This window comes from Ananas comosus, linkage group 20 (assembly GCF_001540865.1).
Source record: "Ananas comosus cultivar F153 linkage group 20, ASM154086v1, whole genome shotgun sequence".
NCBI classification, from domain to species: domain Eukaryota; kingdom Viridiplantae; phylum Streptophyta; class Magnoliopsida; order Poales; family Bromeliaceae; genus Ananas; species Ananas comosus.
The window spans coordinates 3,651,007-3,669,983 of NC_033640.1; the positions used below are offsets into that span (position 1 = coordinate 3,651,007).

Genomic DNA, 18,977 nt, shown 5'->3' on the forward strand with positions numbered 1-18,977 from the left:
ATTCACTTCAGCAAATATTTAATACCTGTGGCAACGAGCCGAATCGTATTTTCTACGTATCTGAATAGGTGGGGATGGGACAGAGGAAGGGTATTTTTATCTTGAAAAATAAAATTCATACCAATCTATAAAAACGAATAAAATGATCCATTTTTAAAAAATTTCAAAACCAATGAATTTTTTTTATGTGAATTAGTCATCATTCGAGTGCCATACATTTTTACAAAAAAAAAAAAAAAAAAAAATCCACAAGCGATTCACCGGTCAAACGGCGTTTCTGCAGAAGCTCCGAGCGCTTTTTGACGAGTGAAAGAGCGAAACCGCAAAAAAGGGCGTGTGCAGAGGAAGTGAAACATCGCGCCTCTCGCAGACTTGGGGATCTCCACCGTTTCCCGACGAGCTCCACCATTTCCCGACCCCTATCAGCTTTGCGCTCCCCGTTAATGGCGACGGAGAACCCTCGCCTCGGCGATCCCTCCGCGGCGGCGCTGGACGGCGCCGGCGTGTCAGGGGCGGCGGCGGTGTGCGCGTGCGCCGCCATGGCGTTCTTCTACGTGGCGATCCTCTACTCCCCAACCCTGATCCTCCGCCTCCCTCCCCCGACCTCCGTCGAGAGCTTCTTCCTCCGGCGCTTCGGCTGCGCCGCCATCTCCTCCGCCGCCTCCGTCGCCGCCTCCGCCGCTCTCCTCGGAGTACGCTGTTGTCCCTGTCTCTCATGCTCGAAATCGGTGGCTTCGATCTTATTGGGCATTTTGTCTTTGTTGCAACAGGTGTGGAGATCGGGGGACTTGTCATTGATTTTGGGCGTTTTCGGTATCAGGAGGCATCAGTTGGTATGCAATCGGTTTCTTGATCTCGTTTCTTGCTTGTAGTGATTGTTTCCTTCGGATTCTACTTGAAAAGCAGAAGCTAAGATCAATTGGGAAAAGAAGTAGAACGAGGAGCTGAAATGAGCTGCTGGGTTCTAAAAGCAGAAGCTCCTATTTTGAGTTTCTGCTTCTAACTGTAACGGGAACTTATTGGGGTGATTTTTTGATAAGATTTTTTACAGCTTCTTCGAAAAGCATGTTTCAAGCAACATTTGTCCAGGAGGGGCACTTGACTTGATCAATGCTTGTTCGGCCTGACATCTGGAGTGACTTTTCAACTGGAGATGCAGAAGCTAAGTGCTTTCTAAATGAAAAATCTGGAGCTTCCAGTTGTATAGTAAAGCTGAAATGAGCTTCTGGTTCCCTAAGCTGTTGGGGTTTCTTCTAAAAGCTCATCTAAACAGTACTTCTCCATAAGCAGCGCTAAACAGGCTCTTAGCTGAAATGATTACTGAGTTAAAAGTTTTGAAGACTATTGCATCCAATGACCGTTAAAAATTATTGACAATCTTTGGTATAATAATGTGGAGAGTGTGCAGTGGGAAGCTGTGGTGATTCCTCTCTTCTTGACATCGCTTGTGTATGCTGGTACTCTGGTATCCAAGTTATGGTTGCTGATGAATTCACAGATAGAAGATTGTACAGAGGATTTTTGCTGTCAGCCAACATCATTTATGCAGATTGGTATTTGGGCGCAGCACTTCGTGGATAGGATGTCGGCATATATCCACGATGTTCTGGCGTGGAGAACCTATGTGGTGGTTAGCATTATTATCGCTGGATCGTTGCTTTCTACTAAATTTTGGTTTATTTTGATTAATGTGAAATTAGCACATTATTTTACAAGATATTCTTATAATTTGCCGTGTAACAAGTTTCCTTGCATTTCACATAGTCTGTTTGTTTATATGCACTGAATATATGCAATGCAGTTACTTGATTTGTTAAAATATTTCTGTTGTACCATGTCATCACTTTCGAAATTTCATTACAAGCAGTAAATTTTGTGTGCAGTTACTTGATTTGTTTGAAAATTTCTTGCATTATATGTTGTGGAGTTAAGATGATGGTTACTCTTTGTAAGTTGAAAGCTGACTTTCAGTAATTTTTAACCTATAATTTCCTTAATGGCTGGTCAGATGTAAGACCATTTCTCCTGGAAAAAACTTTTGTCTCTTCGTTTCTTCTAATTTAAAAGTAAATTTTCTTTCCGAATATTAAACTTTAAGCTCAATTTTTTATTACTGTTCTTCAACTTTCAGAAATTCACCTTTAGTCCCACTTATTTGGATTTTTAGATAATTTATTTTCATATTTTCAACTTCTCCTCATCTATTGTCAAATTAACTCCAACATGGGCATACTTATATTTGAAGTAATAATAATTTAGTTTCTCTCAGAATAGTTGGGAGAATGCTGTGGTTCCAAACATATTTTACAATCTTGCAGTATTACTAACACTCATGCGTGCTTAAAGAAGGGTCTATTTGTTATATGCACATTATTTTCCATGCAATAGTTCTAGAGCATGGCGGAATTATGCAGTCATGTTTGAGTAGCATTCTTTCTTTGAATACCTGCTGATTTGTAGTTTCTGCTGTCCTAATATAGTTTCAAGATATGTCACAATTTACTCCAACTTACATGTGTTAAAGGTTAGAATATGACATTTTCTGTTTCTATTTGTGCACTAAAACTTTTGCTAATTGCTTCTCAACAAATTCATGAGCAGGCACCCTTGACCGAGGAGTTGGTTTTTAGGGCGTGTATGATACCTCTGCTTCTTTGTGGGGGATTCAAAACTTACCACATCATTTTTCTCAGCCCAGTCTTCTTCAGCTTAGGTAATTACAAGGATTTAAGTGCCGTGGGACGGGGTTGTGGCGGAAACTTGCCGGCACGGTACGGCACGGTGCGTGCCGAGCCGTGCCGATGCGTGCCGGTCAAAAAAATTATTGTGTGCCGACACATAATAGCATGAAATATTTATTTTCTTTAGCAACAAAATATTCTAACTATTTATTATGTCTTTTTATCATATCTTTTGAACTTTATTGAGGAAATTACTTACTAATTTAAAGAATAGAAGGTTTTGAGCTGTGCCATCGGTACGGGGTCTATATCGTGTCGGTATCTTGTTGGCACGGTACGGCACGGTGAATACGGCTCGTGCCGACGGGCACTTAAAACCTTGTTAAGTATATGTTGTTGAAGTGAAGTATAATCTATTAGGTATAGGTTGTAACTGGGTTGCAAGTGAAGCATCATCTATTTGAACTTTGTTGTCTGTCACTCATAATATTTGTATATTAAGCAAATAGCGTTGATGTAGCATATTTATGTTTAGTGAATAAATAGCCCTATTTGCCAATAGAGCTTTGCTGTGCTACTATCGGTAGTAAATGGCTTGGTTTACTATCGATTTGTTTCCGATAGTAGAGTTTGCAAATTGATGATCGATACTATTGAATATGATCTAAACCATTTAAAGACATCACTAACCAAATGATCGAAAGATCACAAAATTTGTAATTTTAATGGCCGCTTTGGTGCGTTCGCTTGTTTAACAATATAGAAGAGTCCAAATCACCTGAATTTTTATTAGAAATTTTAAAATAGGATCCAGACTCTACATCTTGAATAAAAAAATTGTATCACCATTTTTTGAAAGATATTCATTTCTAGGCATTCATTGTCATCTCCGCTTGATGCGCAAGAGAACATGATGCAGAACAGGCTTGAACCTATGTTGATCGGATTAAACTGATTTAGTTCATCGTTTTTTAAATTAGATTACATTAGTTAAGAATATCTTTTTGTTAGTTAAATGAGGATTTTTAGCTATCCTCTTATTTGTTTTATTTGTATTTATTTTTAGTTTTCATTTTTTTTGTTAATCTCTAGATAAAGTTGTTTTAGTTGGTTATTTAGGATACGATTAAATTCTAAGTTGGTTATGTATAGATAAGGATAAGAATAGTTCAAATAAGGCATAAGGCTTCTTTGTATGGGGATGAATATAAATTATGAATTTATAATGAAGACAAATGCTTTGGCAATGATGTCTTTTTTTTTCCTTCGCGAATGCGTCGCCCTGGAGTGAGTCCAGTCCCAAAGTGAGTTCGGTTTAGGAGTGAGTCCATTATCTTTTCTATTTTTTTCTTTTTTTTGAAATTTCTATTTTCTTTAATTTTCATTTTTTTAATTATGAAAATTTCTAAAAAAGTATTTAAAAAACTTACAAATTTTCAAAAATCTTTCAAAAATCTTTCAAAATCATAAGTTATATTTTGGAGCCTTCTAAAAACGTAGGACCCTATATTCTGTTCATCAGATTTGGTATCAGAGCTTAGGCTATTTGACGGTTCTTTTTCGTCACAAGATTTGGGCTTGTGGAAAACGGGGTGAGAATTGAAAAAAAAAAAAAGTGAGACGAAGTATTATAAAAAAAAGAGTGGAGTGAAAAAGAAAGGGTAAAAAAAAGTGGGGTTATCCTGCGCTTGGAAGAAGAAATAGGAAAAGGAAAAAAATAGTGTGGAGAAAAAAAAATGGAGAGTGAGTAAAAAAAAAAAAAAAGGATGCAAAAGAATGTCTTTCAAAAGATTTTCAAAAGTATGGTAGAAGAAAAGGAATTCATATTGAGTCATTGAAAGAAATATGTTAGATGACAAGAGTCGAGTTTGATGAATGGTTGTACGATCATAGGTCATATTTTGAGAGAAAAAGAAATGATATTTGGATGAAAATACTAGATGACTTGAGATGGTGGTAGAGACAGGCAAGTATCTCATCTCGGTTTTAACAGAATATTTTTAGAGGAAGAAGAAAGAAGGTTGAAAGATATTGAAGATGGTGCTAAAACTGCTGAAGATTATTTTCGATGGATGGGTAAGGTCGGAGATGAGTATCGATTAATCCAACTAAAAGTTCAACTGGAGAACCTAATTACTCTACAGTGTACACCACCTATAGCACAGTTGGAAGTTAATAATTCTGATCCAATTTCATCCACATCATTCGATTGCAAAGAAGTTCTAGATATGACCGAGTTAGAATTTGAGCATCCACAGTCAAATCATGAAGCCGAGATAGATGAGCGTGTTGAAGAGGTAAGATTACAGATCGAGTTACCCTTATTGCCCCAGCAATATGAGTGCACTATACTAGAGCTTCAGACTTGCATTGAAAGCATCTGTCTTATTGGTATTAAACCTTACGAAATCTCATAAACTTATTATTTGTTATCCCTACTTCAATATCAAACTTGAAACTCAGATGATACAAGTGGTTCGACATGCAGGCATTGGGCTGCATCACTTTATTTTGCACTCTTGGTTATTTCCTATCTCCTCACAATTCCAACTAATCGCGAGGATGAGATCCTACGCAGAGGAAGCAAATGATGCAGAACAGGCTTAAACCTATGTTGATCGGATTAAACTGATTTAGTTCAGCATTTTTTAAATTAGATTACATTAGTTGAGAATATCTTTTCGTTAGTTAACTGAGGATTTTTATCTATCCTATTATTTTGTTTTATCTGTATTTATTTTTAGTTTTCATTTTTTTGTTAATCGCTAGATAAAGTCATTTTAGTTGGTTATTTAGGATAAGATTAAATTCTAAGTTGGTTATGTATAGATAAGGTTAGGAATAGTACAAATAAGACATAAGGCTTCTTTGTATAGGGATGAATATGAATTTATGAATTTATAATGAACAAATGTTTTGGCAATGATGTCTTTTTTTTCCTTCGCGAATGCGTCGCCCTGGAGTGAGTCTAGTCGCAAAGTGAGTTCGGTTCAAGAGTGAGTCCTGATTATTTTTTCTATTTTTTTCTTTTTTTTGAAATTTCTATTTTCTTTAATTTTTATTTTTTTAATTATGAAAATTTCTAAAAAAGTATTTCAAAAACTTTCAAATTTTCGAAAATCTTTCAAAATCATAAATTATATTTTGGAGCCTTCTAAAAACGTAGGACCCTATATTCTGTCCTACATTAGATTTGGTATTAGAGCTTAGGCTATTTGACGATTTTGTTTTGTCAAAAGATTTGTGCTTGTGGAAGAAAACAGGGTGAGAATTGAAAAAAAAAAAGTGAGACGAAGTATTATAAAAAAAAGAGTGGACTGAAAAAGAAAGGGTAAAAAAAAGTGGGGTTATCTTGCTCTTGGAAGAAGAAATAGGAAAAGGAAAAAGTGTGGAGAAAAAAAATGGAGAGAGAGTAGAAAAAAATATGGATGCAAAAGAATGTCTTAAAAAAGTTTTTCAAAAGTATGGTAGAAGAAAAGGAATTCATATTGAGTCATTGAAAGAAATATGTGAGATGACAAGAGTCGATTTTGATGAATGGTTGTACGATTAGAAGTCATATTTTGAGAGAAAAAGAAATGATATTCGAATGAAAATACTAGATGACTTGAGATGGTGGTATAGACAAAGGCAAGTATCTCATCTCGATTTTAACAAAATATTTTTAGAGGAAGAAAAAAAAAGGTTGAAAGATATTGAAGATGGTGCTAAAACTGCTGAAGATGATTTTCGATGGATAGGTAAGGTCAGAGATGAGTATCGATTAATCCAACTAAAAGTTTAACTGGAGAACCTAATTACTCTACAGCGTACATCACCTATAGCACACAGTTGAAAGTCAATAATTCTGATCCAATTTCATCCACATCAATCGATTGCAAAGAAGTTCTAGATATGACCGAGTTAGAATTTGAGCATCCATAGTCAAATCATGAAACCAAGATAGATGAGCATGCTGAAGAGGTAAGATTACACGTCGAGTTGCCCTTATTGCCCCAGCAATATGAGTGCACTATACTAGAGCTTCAGACTGCATTGAAAGCATCTTTCTTATTGGTATCAAACCTTACGAAATCTCATGAATTTATCATTTGTTCTTCTTACTACAATAGCAAATCGGAAACTCAGATGATACAGGTGGTTCGGTATGCGGGCATTGGGGCTGCATATGATACATGTGGTTCGACATGCAGGCATTGGGCTACATCACTTTATTCTGCACGCTTGGTTGTTTCCTATCTCTTTACAAATCCAACTAATCTTGAGGACGAGATCTTGTGTAGCGCAAGTGAATGATGCAGAACAGGCTTAAACCTATGTTGATCGGATTAAACTGATTTAGTTCATCGTTTTTTAAATTAGATTACATTAGTTGAGAATATCTTTTCGTTAGTTAAATGAGGATTTTTAGCTATCGTCTTATTTTGTTTTATCTGTATTTATTTTTAGTTTTCATTTTTTAATTAATTTCTAGATAGAGTTGTTTTAGTTGGTTATTTAGGAAAAGAGTTGTTTTAGTTGGTTATTTAGGAAAAGATTAAATTCTAAGTTGGTTATGTATAGATAAGGTTAGGACTAGTACAAATAAGGCATAAGGCTTTTTTGTATGGGGTTGAATATGAATTTATGAATTTATAATGAAGACAAATGCTTTGGCAATTTTTTTTTTCCTTCGCGAATCCGTTGCCCTGGAGTCAGTCTAGTCTCGAAGTGAGTTAGGTTCAGGAGTGAGTCCTGATTATCTTTACTATTTGTTCTTTTTTTTTGAATTTTTCTATTTTCTTTAATTTTCATTTTTTTAATTACGAAAATTTCTAACAAAGTATTTAAAAAACTTTCAAATTTTCAAAAAGCTTTCAAAATCATAAATTATATTTTGGAGCCTTCTAAAAACATAGGACCTTATATTCTGTCCAAATCAGAACAATATCAAAAAAATATGAAATTTGATTTTTAGATAGTTTAAATTGTCAAGATCATGTTCAGCTGTGCCGATCGTTGATTTGCAAATCCTAGCATCAAAAACAAATCAGTAGTAAATCGAGCTGTTTACTACCGATAGTAGCCTAGCAAAGCTCTTGCAAATATGATAATTACATTATGTATTGTGCAAAATGAAATACGAGGAATCGTATAATATGATATACCTTCACATGATATTGTCTTATTTTCTTTATCGTGTCACATAGTTTAAAAAACATTTTGAATCTGTGTAGTTAATTATGTATATATAATTGCCATTATGCTAAGAAAACTAGTAATTGCATACCAAAAAGTGAATTAAAATTGAATTGCTCCAGTCTAAGTTCTTTGACTCTTTTGCTAGGAGATTAGATACAATGGGCTGATTTGCTAAGACCATGCTTCAGGAGTCCTATGTAAAAAAAAAAAACTTTGTTACTGTTATAGAGGCATACTTATGCTATGATTTTCTTTTTTTTTTCTTTTGGCAGCTCATTTGAATCATTTTCTGGAGCTTTATTGTCAAAGGGGATACAGCTTTCTGAAAGCTCTCTTGATTGTAGGTACTTCTGTTCTTCCTCGCTTAGTTTGTTTACCAAAATTTATTGACATTAATGATATCTAACAAATTGTACGAGCTTGATTTAACATGTTGCATCCTGCAAAATTGCTAAATTCCTAACCATGATTTCCAGGTGTCCAACTAGGTTATACTGTGATTTTTGGGTGGTATGCAGCATTTCTGTTCATTCGAACAGGTTAGTTCATGTTTATTCTGTTTTTTTTACTTTATTTCATTGAAAACTTGGGCAGATTCTATTCTGGATTCCTGCCATCTCATGAATTTACTATTGAAGGTTTTTAAAGACTTGTCTTAAGCAATCATATGTTTTTCTTGAGTTTTTATCCACGGGCTATAATTAGTGATTTAGTGTATGCTAAAATTCTTTTAAAGTGCTACTTGCTTAGTACACAAGTATTCTCACTCGTCACTTATAGTTATTCGCCAAGAATGAAAATGTGCATGCTTGTAGTGTCCTGAATCCAAATTCACAGATGGGCAATTTTTATTTTTGTCTAAAACTTTGTCATTTCTATTTGCAAACAGTTGTTTCTAAGAAACTAAGACGCTGAGCATCTTGATGGCCTAATTCCACTTAAGTGCAACAGGACTATCAAATTTTCTAGTTGATTTATTAGGAATCAGCTCTTCGTGATGTGGGTCTTATCAGATATGAGTTAATTTGTTTACAATGTACAGGGAATCTATTATCTCCTATTGTGGCTCATATATTTTGTAACGTGATGGGTTTGCCTGTCTTGTCTTCTTCACGGACACTAGGTTTGTGGACATACTATCCTGCTACCTTTTATTTGAGCAAATACTTTTTTCTTTTTTAAAATCAGCTTTTAGAGGCTTATTAGCTGCATCAAATATTCAAAAACTCTGGCTGAGTTAACTTGAAGGTCAACTGAGTCAACTCGGCTTGTTTGGATTTACGTCATCTCCGGTGGGTACTTGGTCTGTGGATTAACCTGTTAAAAACTTAAACAAACTTGCCGTTGAAAGAAGGGCAAAAGAGTTTGTTCCCTTAGGATTTCATTGATGTGTATATATAATTACAAAAGATATATATATGGTAACCATCGTTACCATATAACCATATAATATTACCATATAACCTTAGGCTCCGTTTGGTTCGGGAATTAGTAGGAACTAGTTATACCGGGGATAGGTACAAGTATGGGTTTTTGTAGGAATAAGGGTATATTTTTGTTTGGATGAAATTGTGAGTATAGGCTGGAACTAGAAAAATTGTGTTTGGATGGTTATTGGGAATAAGAGAAATAATTGATGGTTATAAATAGAAAATAATGATATTACCCCTATAATTGAATTTAAATTTTTAAATTTTAAACTTATAATTTTAAATTGAAAATTTTAACTTTTAAATTTTAAAATTTGAAATTAAAATTTAAAATTTAAATATTCAAATTTTTAATTTTAAAATTTAAAATTTAAATTTAAGACCAAATTTAAATTTGAAATATATAAAATATCAAATTTAAAATTTAAAAAGTTACAAATTACAATTTTAAATTTTAATTTTAAAATTACTAAATTCAAAATTTTAAAACAAAACTCTCTCTCTCTCTCTCTCTCTCTCTCTATCTACCCAAGTGGGTGGCCACCCCGGGTGGGAACTATTGTTCCCACCCTCCCAATTTTTTGGTTGGGTATAAAGGGGGGGATTTCAACCGTATCGCCCCTTTTATACCCCATCCAAACAGCACCTTATAGTATATTTGGAATATACTATATAGGTTCCACTATATATGTAACTAGGTAATGCTGCGGAAAAATAATATTTGAATTATTTGCAAATTTAGAATATATTTTTTTTAGAAACGTATAATTTTTAGAACATATGAAAACATATAATAAACGAAATAGAAAATATACTAAAAATGGGTAAAAAATAAACATAATATAATGGATAGAAAATTTAAAATAAATTTGTATATAATACAGTAGAAAAAAAACCTAGCATAAATATTAAGAATAAAAGTTAATATAAGGCAGATTGTTTGTACAATAATTAAGAACTAAATATGAACTCATTTATATATAACTATAAATTGGAGGAACAAAAACGATACGAAAGCCCTCTCCTTAACTGGGATCTTCGGTGGGGCCCACATTTTTGAGATAGGTGGTAGTGAGGCAGAGGCACGGGTGCGGGCAGGTGCGGGGTGTGGGCGTAGCACACGTGTAGGCAGTGCAGGCGGGGTATGGGCAGATGCGTCCGAGATTCATGAGCGGGGTCAGGCCGGGTGTATGAGCGGGTGTAGGAATCAGTTTTGCATTCCTTTAGCTAAAACAGAAGTCTCAACCATAGCAACAAAATCCTAATAATATCCATTCAACATAAATATTGCACTATTCATGCATGTAGGAAACCATGGTTAAAGACAATCAGCTCAAGATAAAATCCTATGCACCTTATGCATTGCGAACCCGGAGAAGATTTGCAAAAAAAAAATCTGCATTTTCACGGCAAATAGTTATGCAACACATTCTCATAGCGATTATCAAGTCAGGGAAAAAAGAACTTTCTGCACTAAATGGCTATGGAACATGAATCATACCAACCAGTTCTTGCATACATTCAACAAAGTGATCTTCAACAAAGTATACATATAAAATAAAAAAACTCAAGGTAGGACAAAAGTGACATTTCTGAATAATGAATAAACACCTAAGGCAGCACAAAAGTGACCAACACATCAAACATAAAAAAGTGACAAACACAGTGGTAAATCGTAATATTTTCAACAATATCTGAACTTGAGATATTGAGAAAGTTATAAATGTACCTGAAATGCCTAAGATATAATAATGTCATAATTAATGTGAACTACAAATTCTATAAATTTCAACCAATTTGTGTAGGGAAAGCAACAAATAATAATAAAAAAATAGTAAGAAACTGCACATACCTTTGAAAAGAAATGTAGTATATTTTCCTCAAGTAAGCAAGCCGGCCTACGACGAAGAACGCTACAAAACTGAAAGGAACTGTAAACAAAAGGGAAAAATATTAAACATCATCTGCAAATTCCCAAATAGAAATAACTAACTTCAAGTTTCATAAATTAAGCATACAAAGTAGGACAAAGCTTTTTTTCTTTGTACCAATTAGTAATTTTCTCAATATAAATAAATACAGGAATTGACCTGGATTTTTCAAAGCCTTTTTTTTGCACAATTTTTTTGTACAATAATGAGCAATGCTAAAAATAATTAAAGCAGAAACTGCACCAATACCAGCAGTAACACTCAAAGCACCATAACTACCAAATGGTACCACAATGCCCCTCAACCAACAGAAAAAACTAGACCAATCTCTCCATAAATTCTAATACTATGCATCACCATTTTAATAAGTAATGAAATAAATTCTGAATATCCAAAATTAGGGATATATCATTCTTTAAAGAAAAGCTAGAGATATAGGCAAGTAATGATTAGTATACGATTAGAACCACAAAAAACAGTTCGAACTAATAGGAGAATAAGAAATGTAAAGGGCTCAGATTTAATCAGCAATGAAGGCTGAAAATGCTCCAGCTGAAAATTCTCTAACTTCAGGACCAAGAAAAAGAAGATTGCCAATTGCTCTCGTAAGTGACTCGAGTCTTTTTCTACTTCTCTGAGCAGTTTTTTCAAATCTCTCCCCTCTTCGTTCCCATCCCCATCTCTTCTCAGAGTGACTTCATCCTTTTCTCCATTTCTTTCTTTATCATCTCCGATCTTGTATCGCTACTCTCTGTACTCATTAATTTGTTCGGTCTTTGGCCTCGCGAAATAAATAATGCCAACTTGTTGCCTACATAGTAGACCTTCCAAAGATTGCGCATTAATTATTATTATTTCACACTGCCGCCTTCACAAAAGTAAGAAAATATATGATCAATGCTGCGATCTCACAATAGAAGGAGCAAAACCATCATAGCCCAAAAAAAAAAGAAAACAAAAGCGAAAGCCTACAAAACATATGTATAAAAAACGCCGCCAACTGGTTGCCTACATGGTAGGCCATTCAAAGGTTGGGCACTAATTATCACATTTCCACACGACCACCCTTACGAAGATGAAGAAGGCACTGACAATACTCTAGCCGAACTTGCTCAAAGTTCAAAGAAGGCGCAAAACTGCTTTGGATTCCCAAAAGAAAGCACCCAACTTAAGTTAATATCAATAACAGGTGCTCCTATTGTCACAGAAAATGTCAGATTAAGAGAAAGTTCATAATTACAGGAATATAAAAAGAGAGGAATTAGCAAGGCAACAAATCAGTGTAGAATACATCAATGTGTCGATATATTTTCAAGATATCAACTCAAGAATATAAATTGCAGAATATAAAAATACCCAAAATACATCAATGCGTCGATATATTTTCAAGATAATCCTATTTCTCTATTTTACGAAAAACAGGCAAAATCAATAGAAGTAAAAAGAGAATAAGAAATTCTCAAATTTAATTAGCAATCAATGCTAAAAATTCTTCAGCCGAAATCACTCCAAGTTCAAGAAAGTTGCAAAACTGCCCTGGATTCCCAATCCATAGGGTATATAGATTATTTTTTATATATATAATGACGAATATGTAGAGGCAAGTTGTTGCAGCAAAAAATTGATAGTACTGAAGATGAAAACTACTTTGAAATCTAACTTTATATAATCCTATCTCCCTATGTCATGCAAATCACGTAAAATCAATAGAAATAAAAAAGAGAATAAGAAATATATAAGGTTCAGATTTAATCAGCAATCAACACTAAAAATGCTCCAACTCCAAGTCCATATTTCAAGAAAACAGGGCCAACTGGTTGCCTACAGGATAGGCCATCCAAAGGTTGGGCACTAATTATCACATCTCCACACGACCACCCTTACGGAAACGAAGAAGATGCTGAAAATGCTCCAGCCAAAAATGCTCCAAGTTCAAAGATATCAAAACTGGCATATAGTATATAGATCCTTTTATATATACATAACAACAAATAGCCAGGCAGAGGCAAATTTAATTTCACAGAGTATATAGAACTTTTTATATATATATACACTGAGGAATAACAATGATACAAAATGGCAAAGACAACCCTGCACCTGTACATAACAGGAAAAGGACCAAAAGAAGCCAATGTAAGCCAAGACACATTACATCAATACGTCGATATATTTTCAAGATATCAACGCAAGAATATAAATCGCAAACTATAAAAAAACCCAAAACTTTTCCCAACAAAATCTGGATAAGAAATAAATAAGGACAATTACAATAGGATAAATCAGTTTTTTCAACATAAAATACAGTAACTAATTGCATGCGAACGATTTATACATTTTCTAGTACTTTACAACATCATGTTTTAATAGGTAGGCTCTGAAATGTAAAATAAAATTTAACAAATAATGAAAATTTCAAGCCCACGAAAACCAACAAAAATCAAAGTAAAAAGAGAATAAGAAATATATAAGGCTCAGATTTAACCAGCAATTAACGCTGAAAATGCTCCTATTTCAAGTCCATATTTCAAGAAAATAGTGCCAACTGGTTGCCTACACAGTAGGCCATCCAAAGGGTGGGCACTAATTATCATATTTCTACACCTTCACCCTTACAAAACTGAACAATAGTAACACTAACTGATGCCATAACTGCACCCAACAGAAATGGAGAAATCCCATGGCAGCGAAAAATTTAGCAGAAAATAGTGAGAGACCCTAGAAAGAGAAAAATAACCTGAGGCAAAGAGATAGAACCCGAAGCAAAGAAAATCTGAGGACTTTCGATGCACAATAGAGAGCAACACCAGGACAATCAACCTGAGAGACCGACAATTTTCAAACTGAAAATCAGCTTATCCACAAGCCGCAACCTGCAGCATCACCAGAGCAAAACATCGACACCCATGTGCATCACCACTGAGAGCAAAAGGTGGAAATTGTTAGATCATGAATATCCCCCAAAAAAGAGAAACCATAACAATGACAAAACAGAAAGTACGAATCTCAATATTTAAAATTTGGATTATTTGTAAAGTACTATCTTTGGTATTCTTGACGGCAACATCTTCATTGTGCGCTCATTAACTTTTATCGTCACAAATACAACTAATAAAGTATTTGGTTCCTAAATTTTAAATTAGCGAAGAAATTAGTAAGTAATTATCAGAAGCACAAAAACCCCAAACCCGGGGAGGCCTTCTAAAGGTTGCCGATTCATGTATTTTTTAGAAAACAATTTTGATTCAAAACTATAAAAGAAAATGATAGAAGTTCTAAAAAGGTACTGACTGTTTCTTCTCACAATTATTTATCCACCCAAGGCTGCAACAATTGCCAAAAAAGGCCAGTTGAGTTACATTGCCTTCTTATACCAATATTATTATGGGTAATCATTACCGCGCATGCTTTTATGAATTGGCAACCTTTAGAGCATCGGAATCTTCTCTGCATCTCTTGAGCATTGGAGGCTTCTTCGCATTGCCTTTTTACGACCAGCCTCTTTATTAATAATATCTACAAACCGTAACGATTAACCGTAGTAATATCTACCCACCACATTGCCTTCTAAGATTATCCTAATGATTAAAATATTTAGACATTAATAACTTAGTTTCATAATTAACAGAGATTTGATTAAATTTAGCTATCATTATCAAAATTAAAATAAGACTTAACAAATTTAATCTGTTTATTATAAAAATGACTTTATTAGTATAGTTTTATGACCAAAGGAGCTTGATATTACTGACAAAACATATATAATAAATTTGATCAAATGATCAACCACCCTCCAGATATACTATGCATAAGTAATCAACTTAGGCTGTTTCATTTATCTCCAGATTTTTTTTTTTAAAAAAAGTAGTACAAATAAAGGAGACTTATACCAATCTCACACCATATCATACATATAGAGAATAGGATAATATTTTTTTGGGATAATAACTGAATTAGCAGCTTGCAAGTTATTTAATTTGGTTAATCTTAGTAGTTAACAATAATTCCAAATTTGAAAAAAAATAACTATAATAATAACGTAGAATTAGGGGAGGGAAAAAATGGGGGGAAGAACTAATACTTGCTTTAAGCTCGGTCCCATAGGACCTGAAGTAATCAACGCTTTTGCAGAAAAGGCTTTGTGCGCTTTCTTCTGCCGCGTACAAATTCTCCCTTTCCCTGGGATTCTTGTTCCGACCACCAAGCGAAGAGGAAGTATATGCATAGAGAATTAAAATCATAAATCATAAAAAATTATAACTTTTACATAAATCCTACACACAGCTACTTCATGAAACTTTTCAAAAATAGTAAAATAAAAAATTCCAGTCTATAAAAATACTAACTCAACCGCTCACCTAGAATGCAATAATCATGACCCAATTTGAATTCATGTAAGATAAAAATAGTAGGAAACCAAAGTTAATTCATTAAAACAGCCAAAAAAGGGAAGATGATTGGATACCAAAATGACATGATTTGGGCTCGAAAATGATGTCAAATCACGTAGTAATTTGGGACAAAGCATCCACGTTGAAAAGTTATTTCTGTATGGACGACACACATTTGTCTAGCTGAGCAAAAACTCATAATATTTTTTTATCACGCAAATCATAGGCCTAATCACGTCAAACTGGTCCCAATTAATTTCTTTTTTTCTTTCAGATTTGGTCTGATCCAAATTTTCTATATATCAAATACCGGATCATCTGCATTACATAGGTTAAGATCCATCTATATTGAAGTTCAGGTTCTGATACCCAATAAATTAAGCCTCGACTAACTTAGCTAGCTTTTGTTAAAACTCTTTGCAGCAGCACTAAATAGGTATGGCAAGAGCTCTATAGTTTGCAAGTATTCTGAGATACTAATTAAGATCACTGTTTTGGAACATGATGAATACTATATACTAGTTAAGGGACCCGCGTGATGCTGCGGGTAGTTATTTTAAAATTTTATTTTGAAAATTCGTTATAAAAAATAATTTCAGAATTTAAATGGTGCAATAAGTGCATCAAAAAATTTTAGTAGGCATAGTAGTCCCCCATTAGTTAGTGAAATAATTTTAGTAGGGGGTTTTTTTGCAAATAGCCCCCTGACAATTTTTTTTTTTAAAATTGGCCCTGTGTAAAAATTATTTGCAAAAATGGCCCTGGCCCCGCCCCGTCAGCGCCACATCAGCGCCACGCGGGCGGGGCTCGGCCAAGTGTTTATATTGAACACGGTGAACCATTCACCGTGTTCAATACAAAATTTTTGTATTGGACACGGTGAATGGTTCACCGTGTCCAATACAAAATGGCTAAGTGGGATATATTTGTATTGGGCACGGTGAATCATTCACCGTGTCCAATACAAATAATTGGACACGGTGAATGGTTCACCGTGTCCAATACAAACACCCACAACTTAGCCATTTTTGGCTAAGTCGAATGTATTTGTATTGGACACGGTGAACCATTCACCGTGTCCAATACAAAAATCTTGTATTGAACACGGTGAATGATTCACCGTGTTCAACTTATACAATTGGCCCAGCCCCGCCCGCGTGGCGCTGACGTGGCGCTGACGGGGCGGGCCAGGGCCATTTTTGAAATAATTTTTACACAGGGCTATTTTCGAAAAATAAAATTTTTTATGGCGCTATTTGCAAAAAAAGCCCTTTTAGTAGTTAGTGAATGAGAAGAGAAATCATTGTTTGTGATTTTTGCAATTAATTTTCGTCAAATATAAAATTAACTTACTTGCATCAATTTTTTTTATTTTTTAATGTACAATATATATGATGAATGGCTCAATATTATAAAATTAATATTTATATCTAATACCAGTAGCTAAATTATTTAACATTTATTATATATATTTTACATTTTATAAAAATAAATAGTAAATTATATAATAAATTATTATATAATAATATATCTATATAACAAATAAAATACTATATATAATAAATAAATATATAATAAATAAATATAATTTATAATAAAATTATATATATATATATATATATATATATAGAGAGAAGAGAGAGAGAGAGAGAGAGAGAATGAGATTATATATAATTTACTTATATATATATATATATATATATATATATTAGCCGCGATTTTTTTTCGGCTCCGCGCAACGCCCTTGGTCCGCGCGCTCGCGCTCGCCCCGCAGGCCGCCGGAGCCCACCCGATGCCGCACCAGTGCTAGCCCTCGCCGTGCGGCGCCAGCGTCGGAGCCGCCCCCGACCGCGCCTGCGCCTCGCCAGCCTCGCGCCGCCCCGCACCTCGGCTCCTCGCGACATGTGTGGCAGTTATTGAGGAATAAATATAGTTATAGATTATAGATAGATTATAGATAGAAATAATAATTTAAAAATTATATTATATATATATATATTATATATACTTCCTCTCATTCTATAATGTAATAATATATAATATATATATATACCTCCCTCTCATTCATATGTACTATCATATGTATGATGTATATAATATATTATATATATAATATAATATATATATATATATATATATAACATATATACATATATATACAATATAGTAATGAGAGGGAGGTCCACGGGTCCACGAGGCCACTTTGCCTCGTGGACCCCGTGCAACCCACCACCACCAAAGCTGCGTTTTTTTTTTCGGCTCCGCGCAGACCCTGCCCTGCGCCGGCGCCTGCGCCGCCGCGCCACCCCTCTCGTCGCGCCTGCAGCCTCAGCCCGGGCGGCGCCAGGGCGCCGAGCCCACCCCCGCCGCGGCCCTCGCTGCACGGCGCTAGTGTTGGAGCCCGCCCCCGAGCCGGCGCTCGCGCCAGGCCCATGCCCGTGCCCGCGCCCCGTGCCCTCGCCCGCGCCTCGGCCTCCTCGCGACACGTGTGCAGTTATTGAGGAATAATATGTAGTTATAGATGTTTGGTGATGTTAATATGTTGATTGAGAGTATTTGCACCTGTGCATGTTTGTGATGTTAATAGCTTGATCGAGAGGCGAAAGGGAACTCCCAACTTGATATCGTGATCGCCTTCGGGTGGAAATGTAGGGTTAGGACCGGGTTGGCGTCGTCCCAATTGATCCGAATCGTCCTTCCCTTCATCCTCCGCCGCTACCTAGATCCCTCTAGGGTTTCTTCCACCTTCGCCTCGAGCTCTTCGTTCGATCGGGGCTTAGGAGAGGAGCTAGGGTTTGGGTAGCTTTGAGGAATTTGGGAAGGGGGAGGAAAATTTTGGCGTGTGGCGGTGAAGAGGTGCTCCCGGAGGACGCCGACAGTGGCGAGGCGGCCGAGGCGATGGCAATTGGGAAAGAGGGGAAGGAGGGAGGGGGCTGCGAGGAGAAGGAAAGAGGGTTGGGATGAGAAGAAGGAGAGAGGAAATAAGGGTTTTGGAAAGAGGGAGGAAGGAGGATGGAGAAGAGAGTGGTTGAGATGCAGATTGAGGGGAAGTGTAGGAAGAGGAGGACAAGATGGGGTATGGGCAAAGGTAGGGGGCTCGTACGGTTTTTGCAGAAGAGCGGATGGGATGTTAAAACGGTATAGGTACAGAGACTCCACTGCCCGCGAATCGCGAAGAGGCCGCCGAGCTCTTCCAAGTTCACCAATTGCTAGCGCCCGCTCGCCCAGTTTTTGCAGAAGAGCGGATGGGATGTTAAAACGGTATAGGTACAGAGACTCCACTGCCCGCGAATCGCGGAGAGGCCGCCGAGCTCTTCCAAGGTCACCAATTGCTAGCGCCCGCTCGCCCAAGAAAAAAAAAAAGAA

The 18,977-nt window shown here is 35.6% G+C and overlaps 1 protein-coding gene and 1 long non-coding RNA gene across 6 annotated transcripts in view; one reads left to right on the forward strand and one right to left on the reverse strand.

Moving 5' to 3' along the window:
- Positions 234-18,977, forward strand: part of LOC109725698 (CAAX prenyl protease 2) — a 41,517-nt gene continuing 22,773 nt past the window's right edge. For 3 of the 5 annotated variants that reach the window (XM_020254994.1, XM_020254993.1, XM_020254995.1), the window contains exons 1-7: positions 234-692; positions 771-833; positions 1,400-1,630; positions 2,602-2,713; positions 8,135-8,206; positions 8,339-8,401; positions 8,905-8,985. In XM_020254994.1, the coding sequence (XP_020110583.1) occupies positions 444-692; positions 771-833; positions 1,400-1,630; positions 2,602-2,713; positions 8,135-8,206; positions 8,339-8,401; positions 8,905-8,985 (871 nt within the window). In that variant the 5' untranslated portion in view covers positions 234-443. The remainder of the gene's footprint in view (positions 693-770; positions 834-1,399; positions 1,631-2,601; positions 2,714-8,134; positions 8,207-8,338; positions 8,402-8,904; positions 8,986-18,977) is intronic. The other 2 variants (XM_020254991.1, XM_020254992.1) reach the window with 2 other exon arrangements.
- LOC109725700 lies at positions 13,239-15,756 on the reverse strand. Its single transcript, XR_002220316.1, has 3 exons — positions 15,302-15,756; positions 13,978-14,093; positions 13,239-13,320 (listed from the first exon to the last, which is right to left on the reverse strand). It is a non-coding gene; the product is annotated as an uncharacterized LOC109725700 (long non-coding RNA).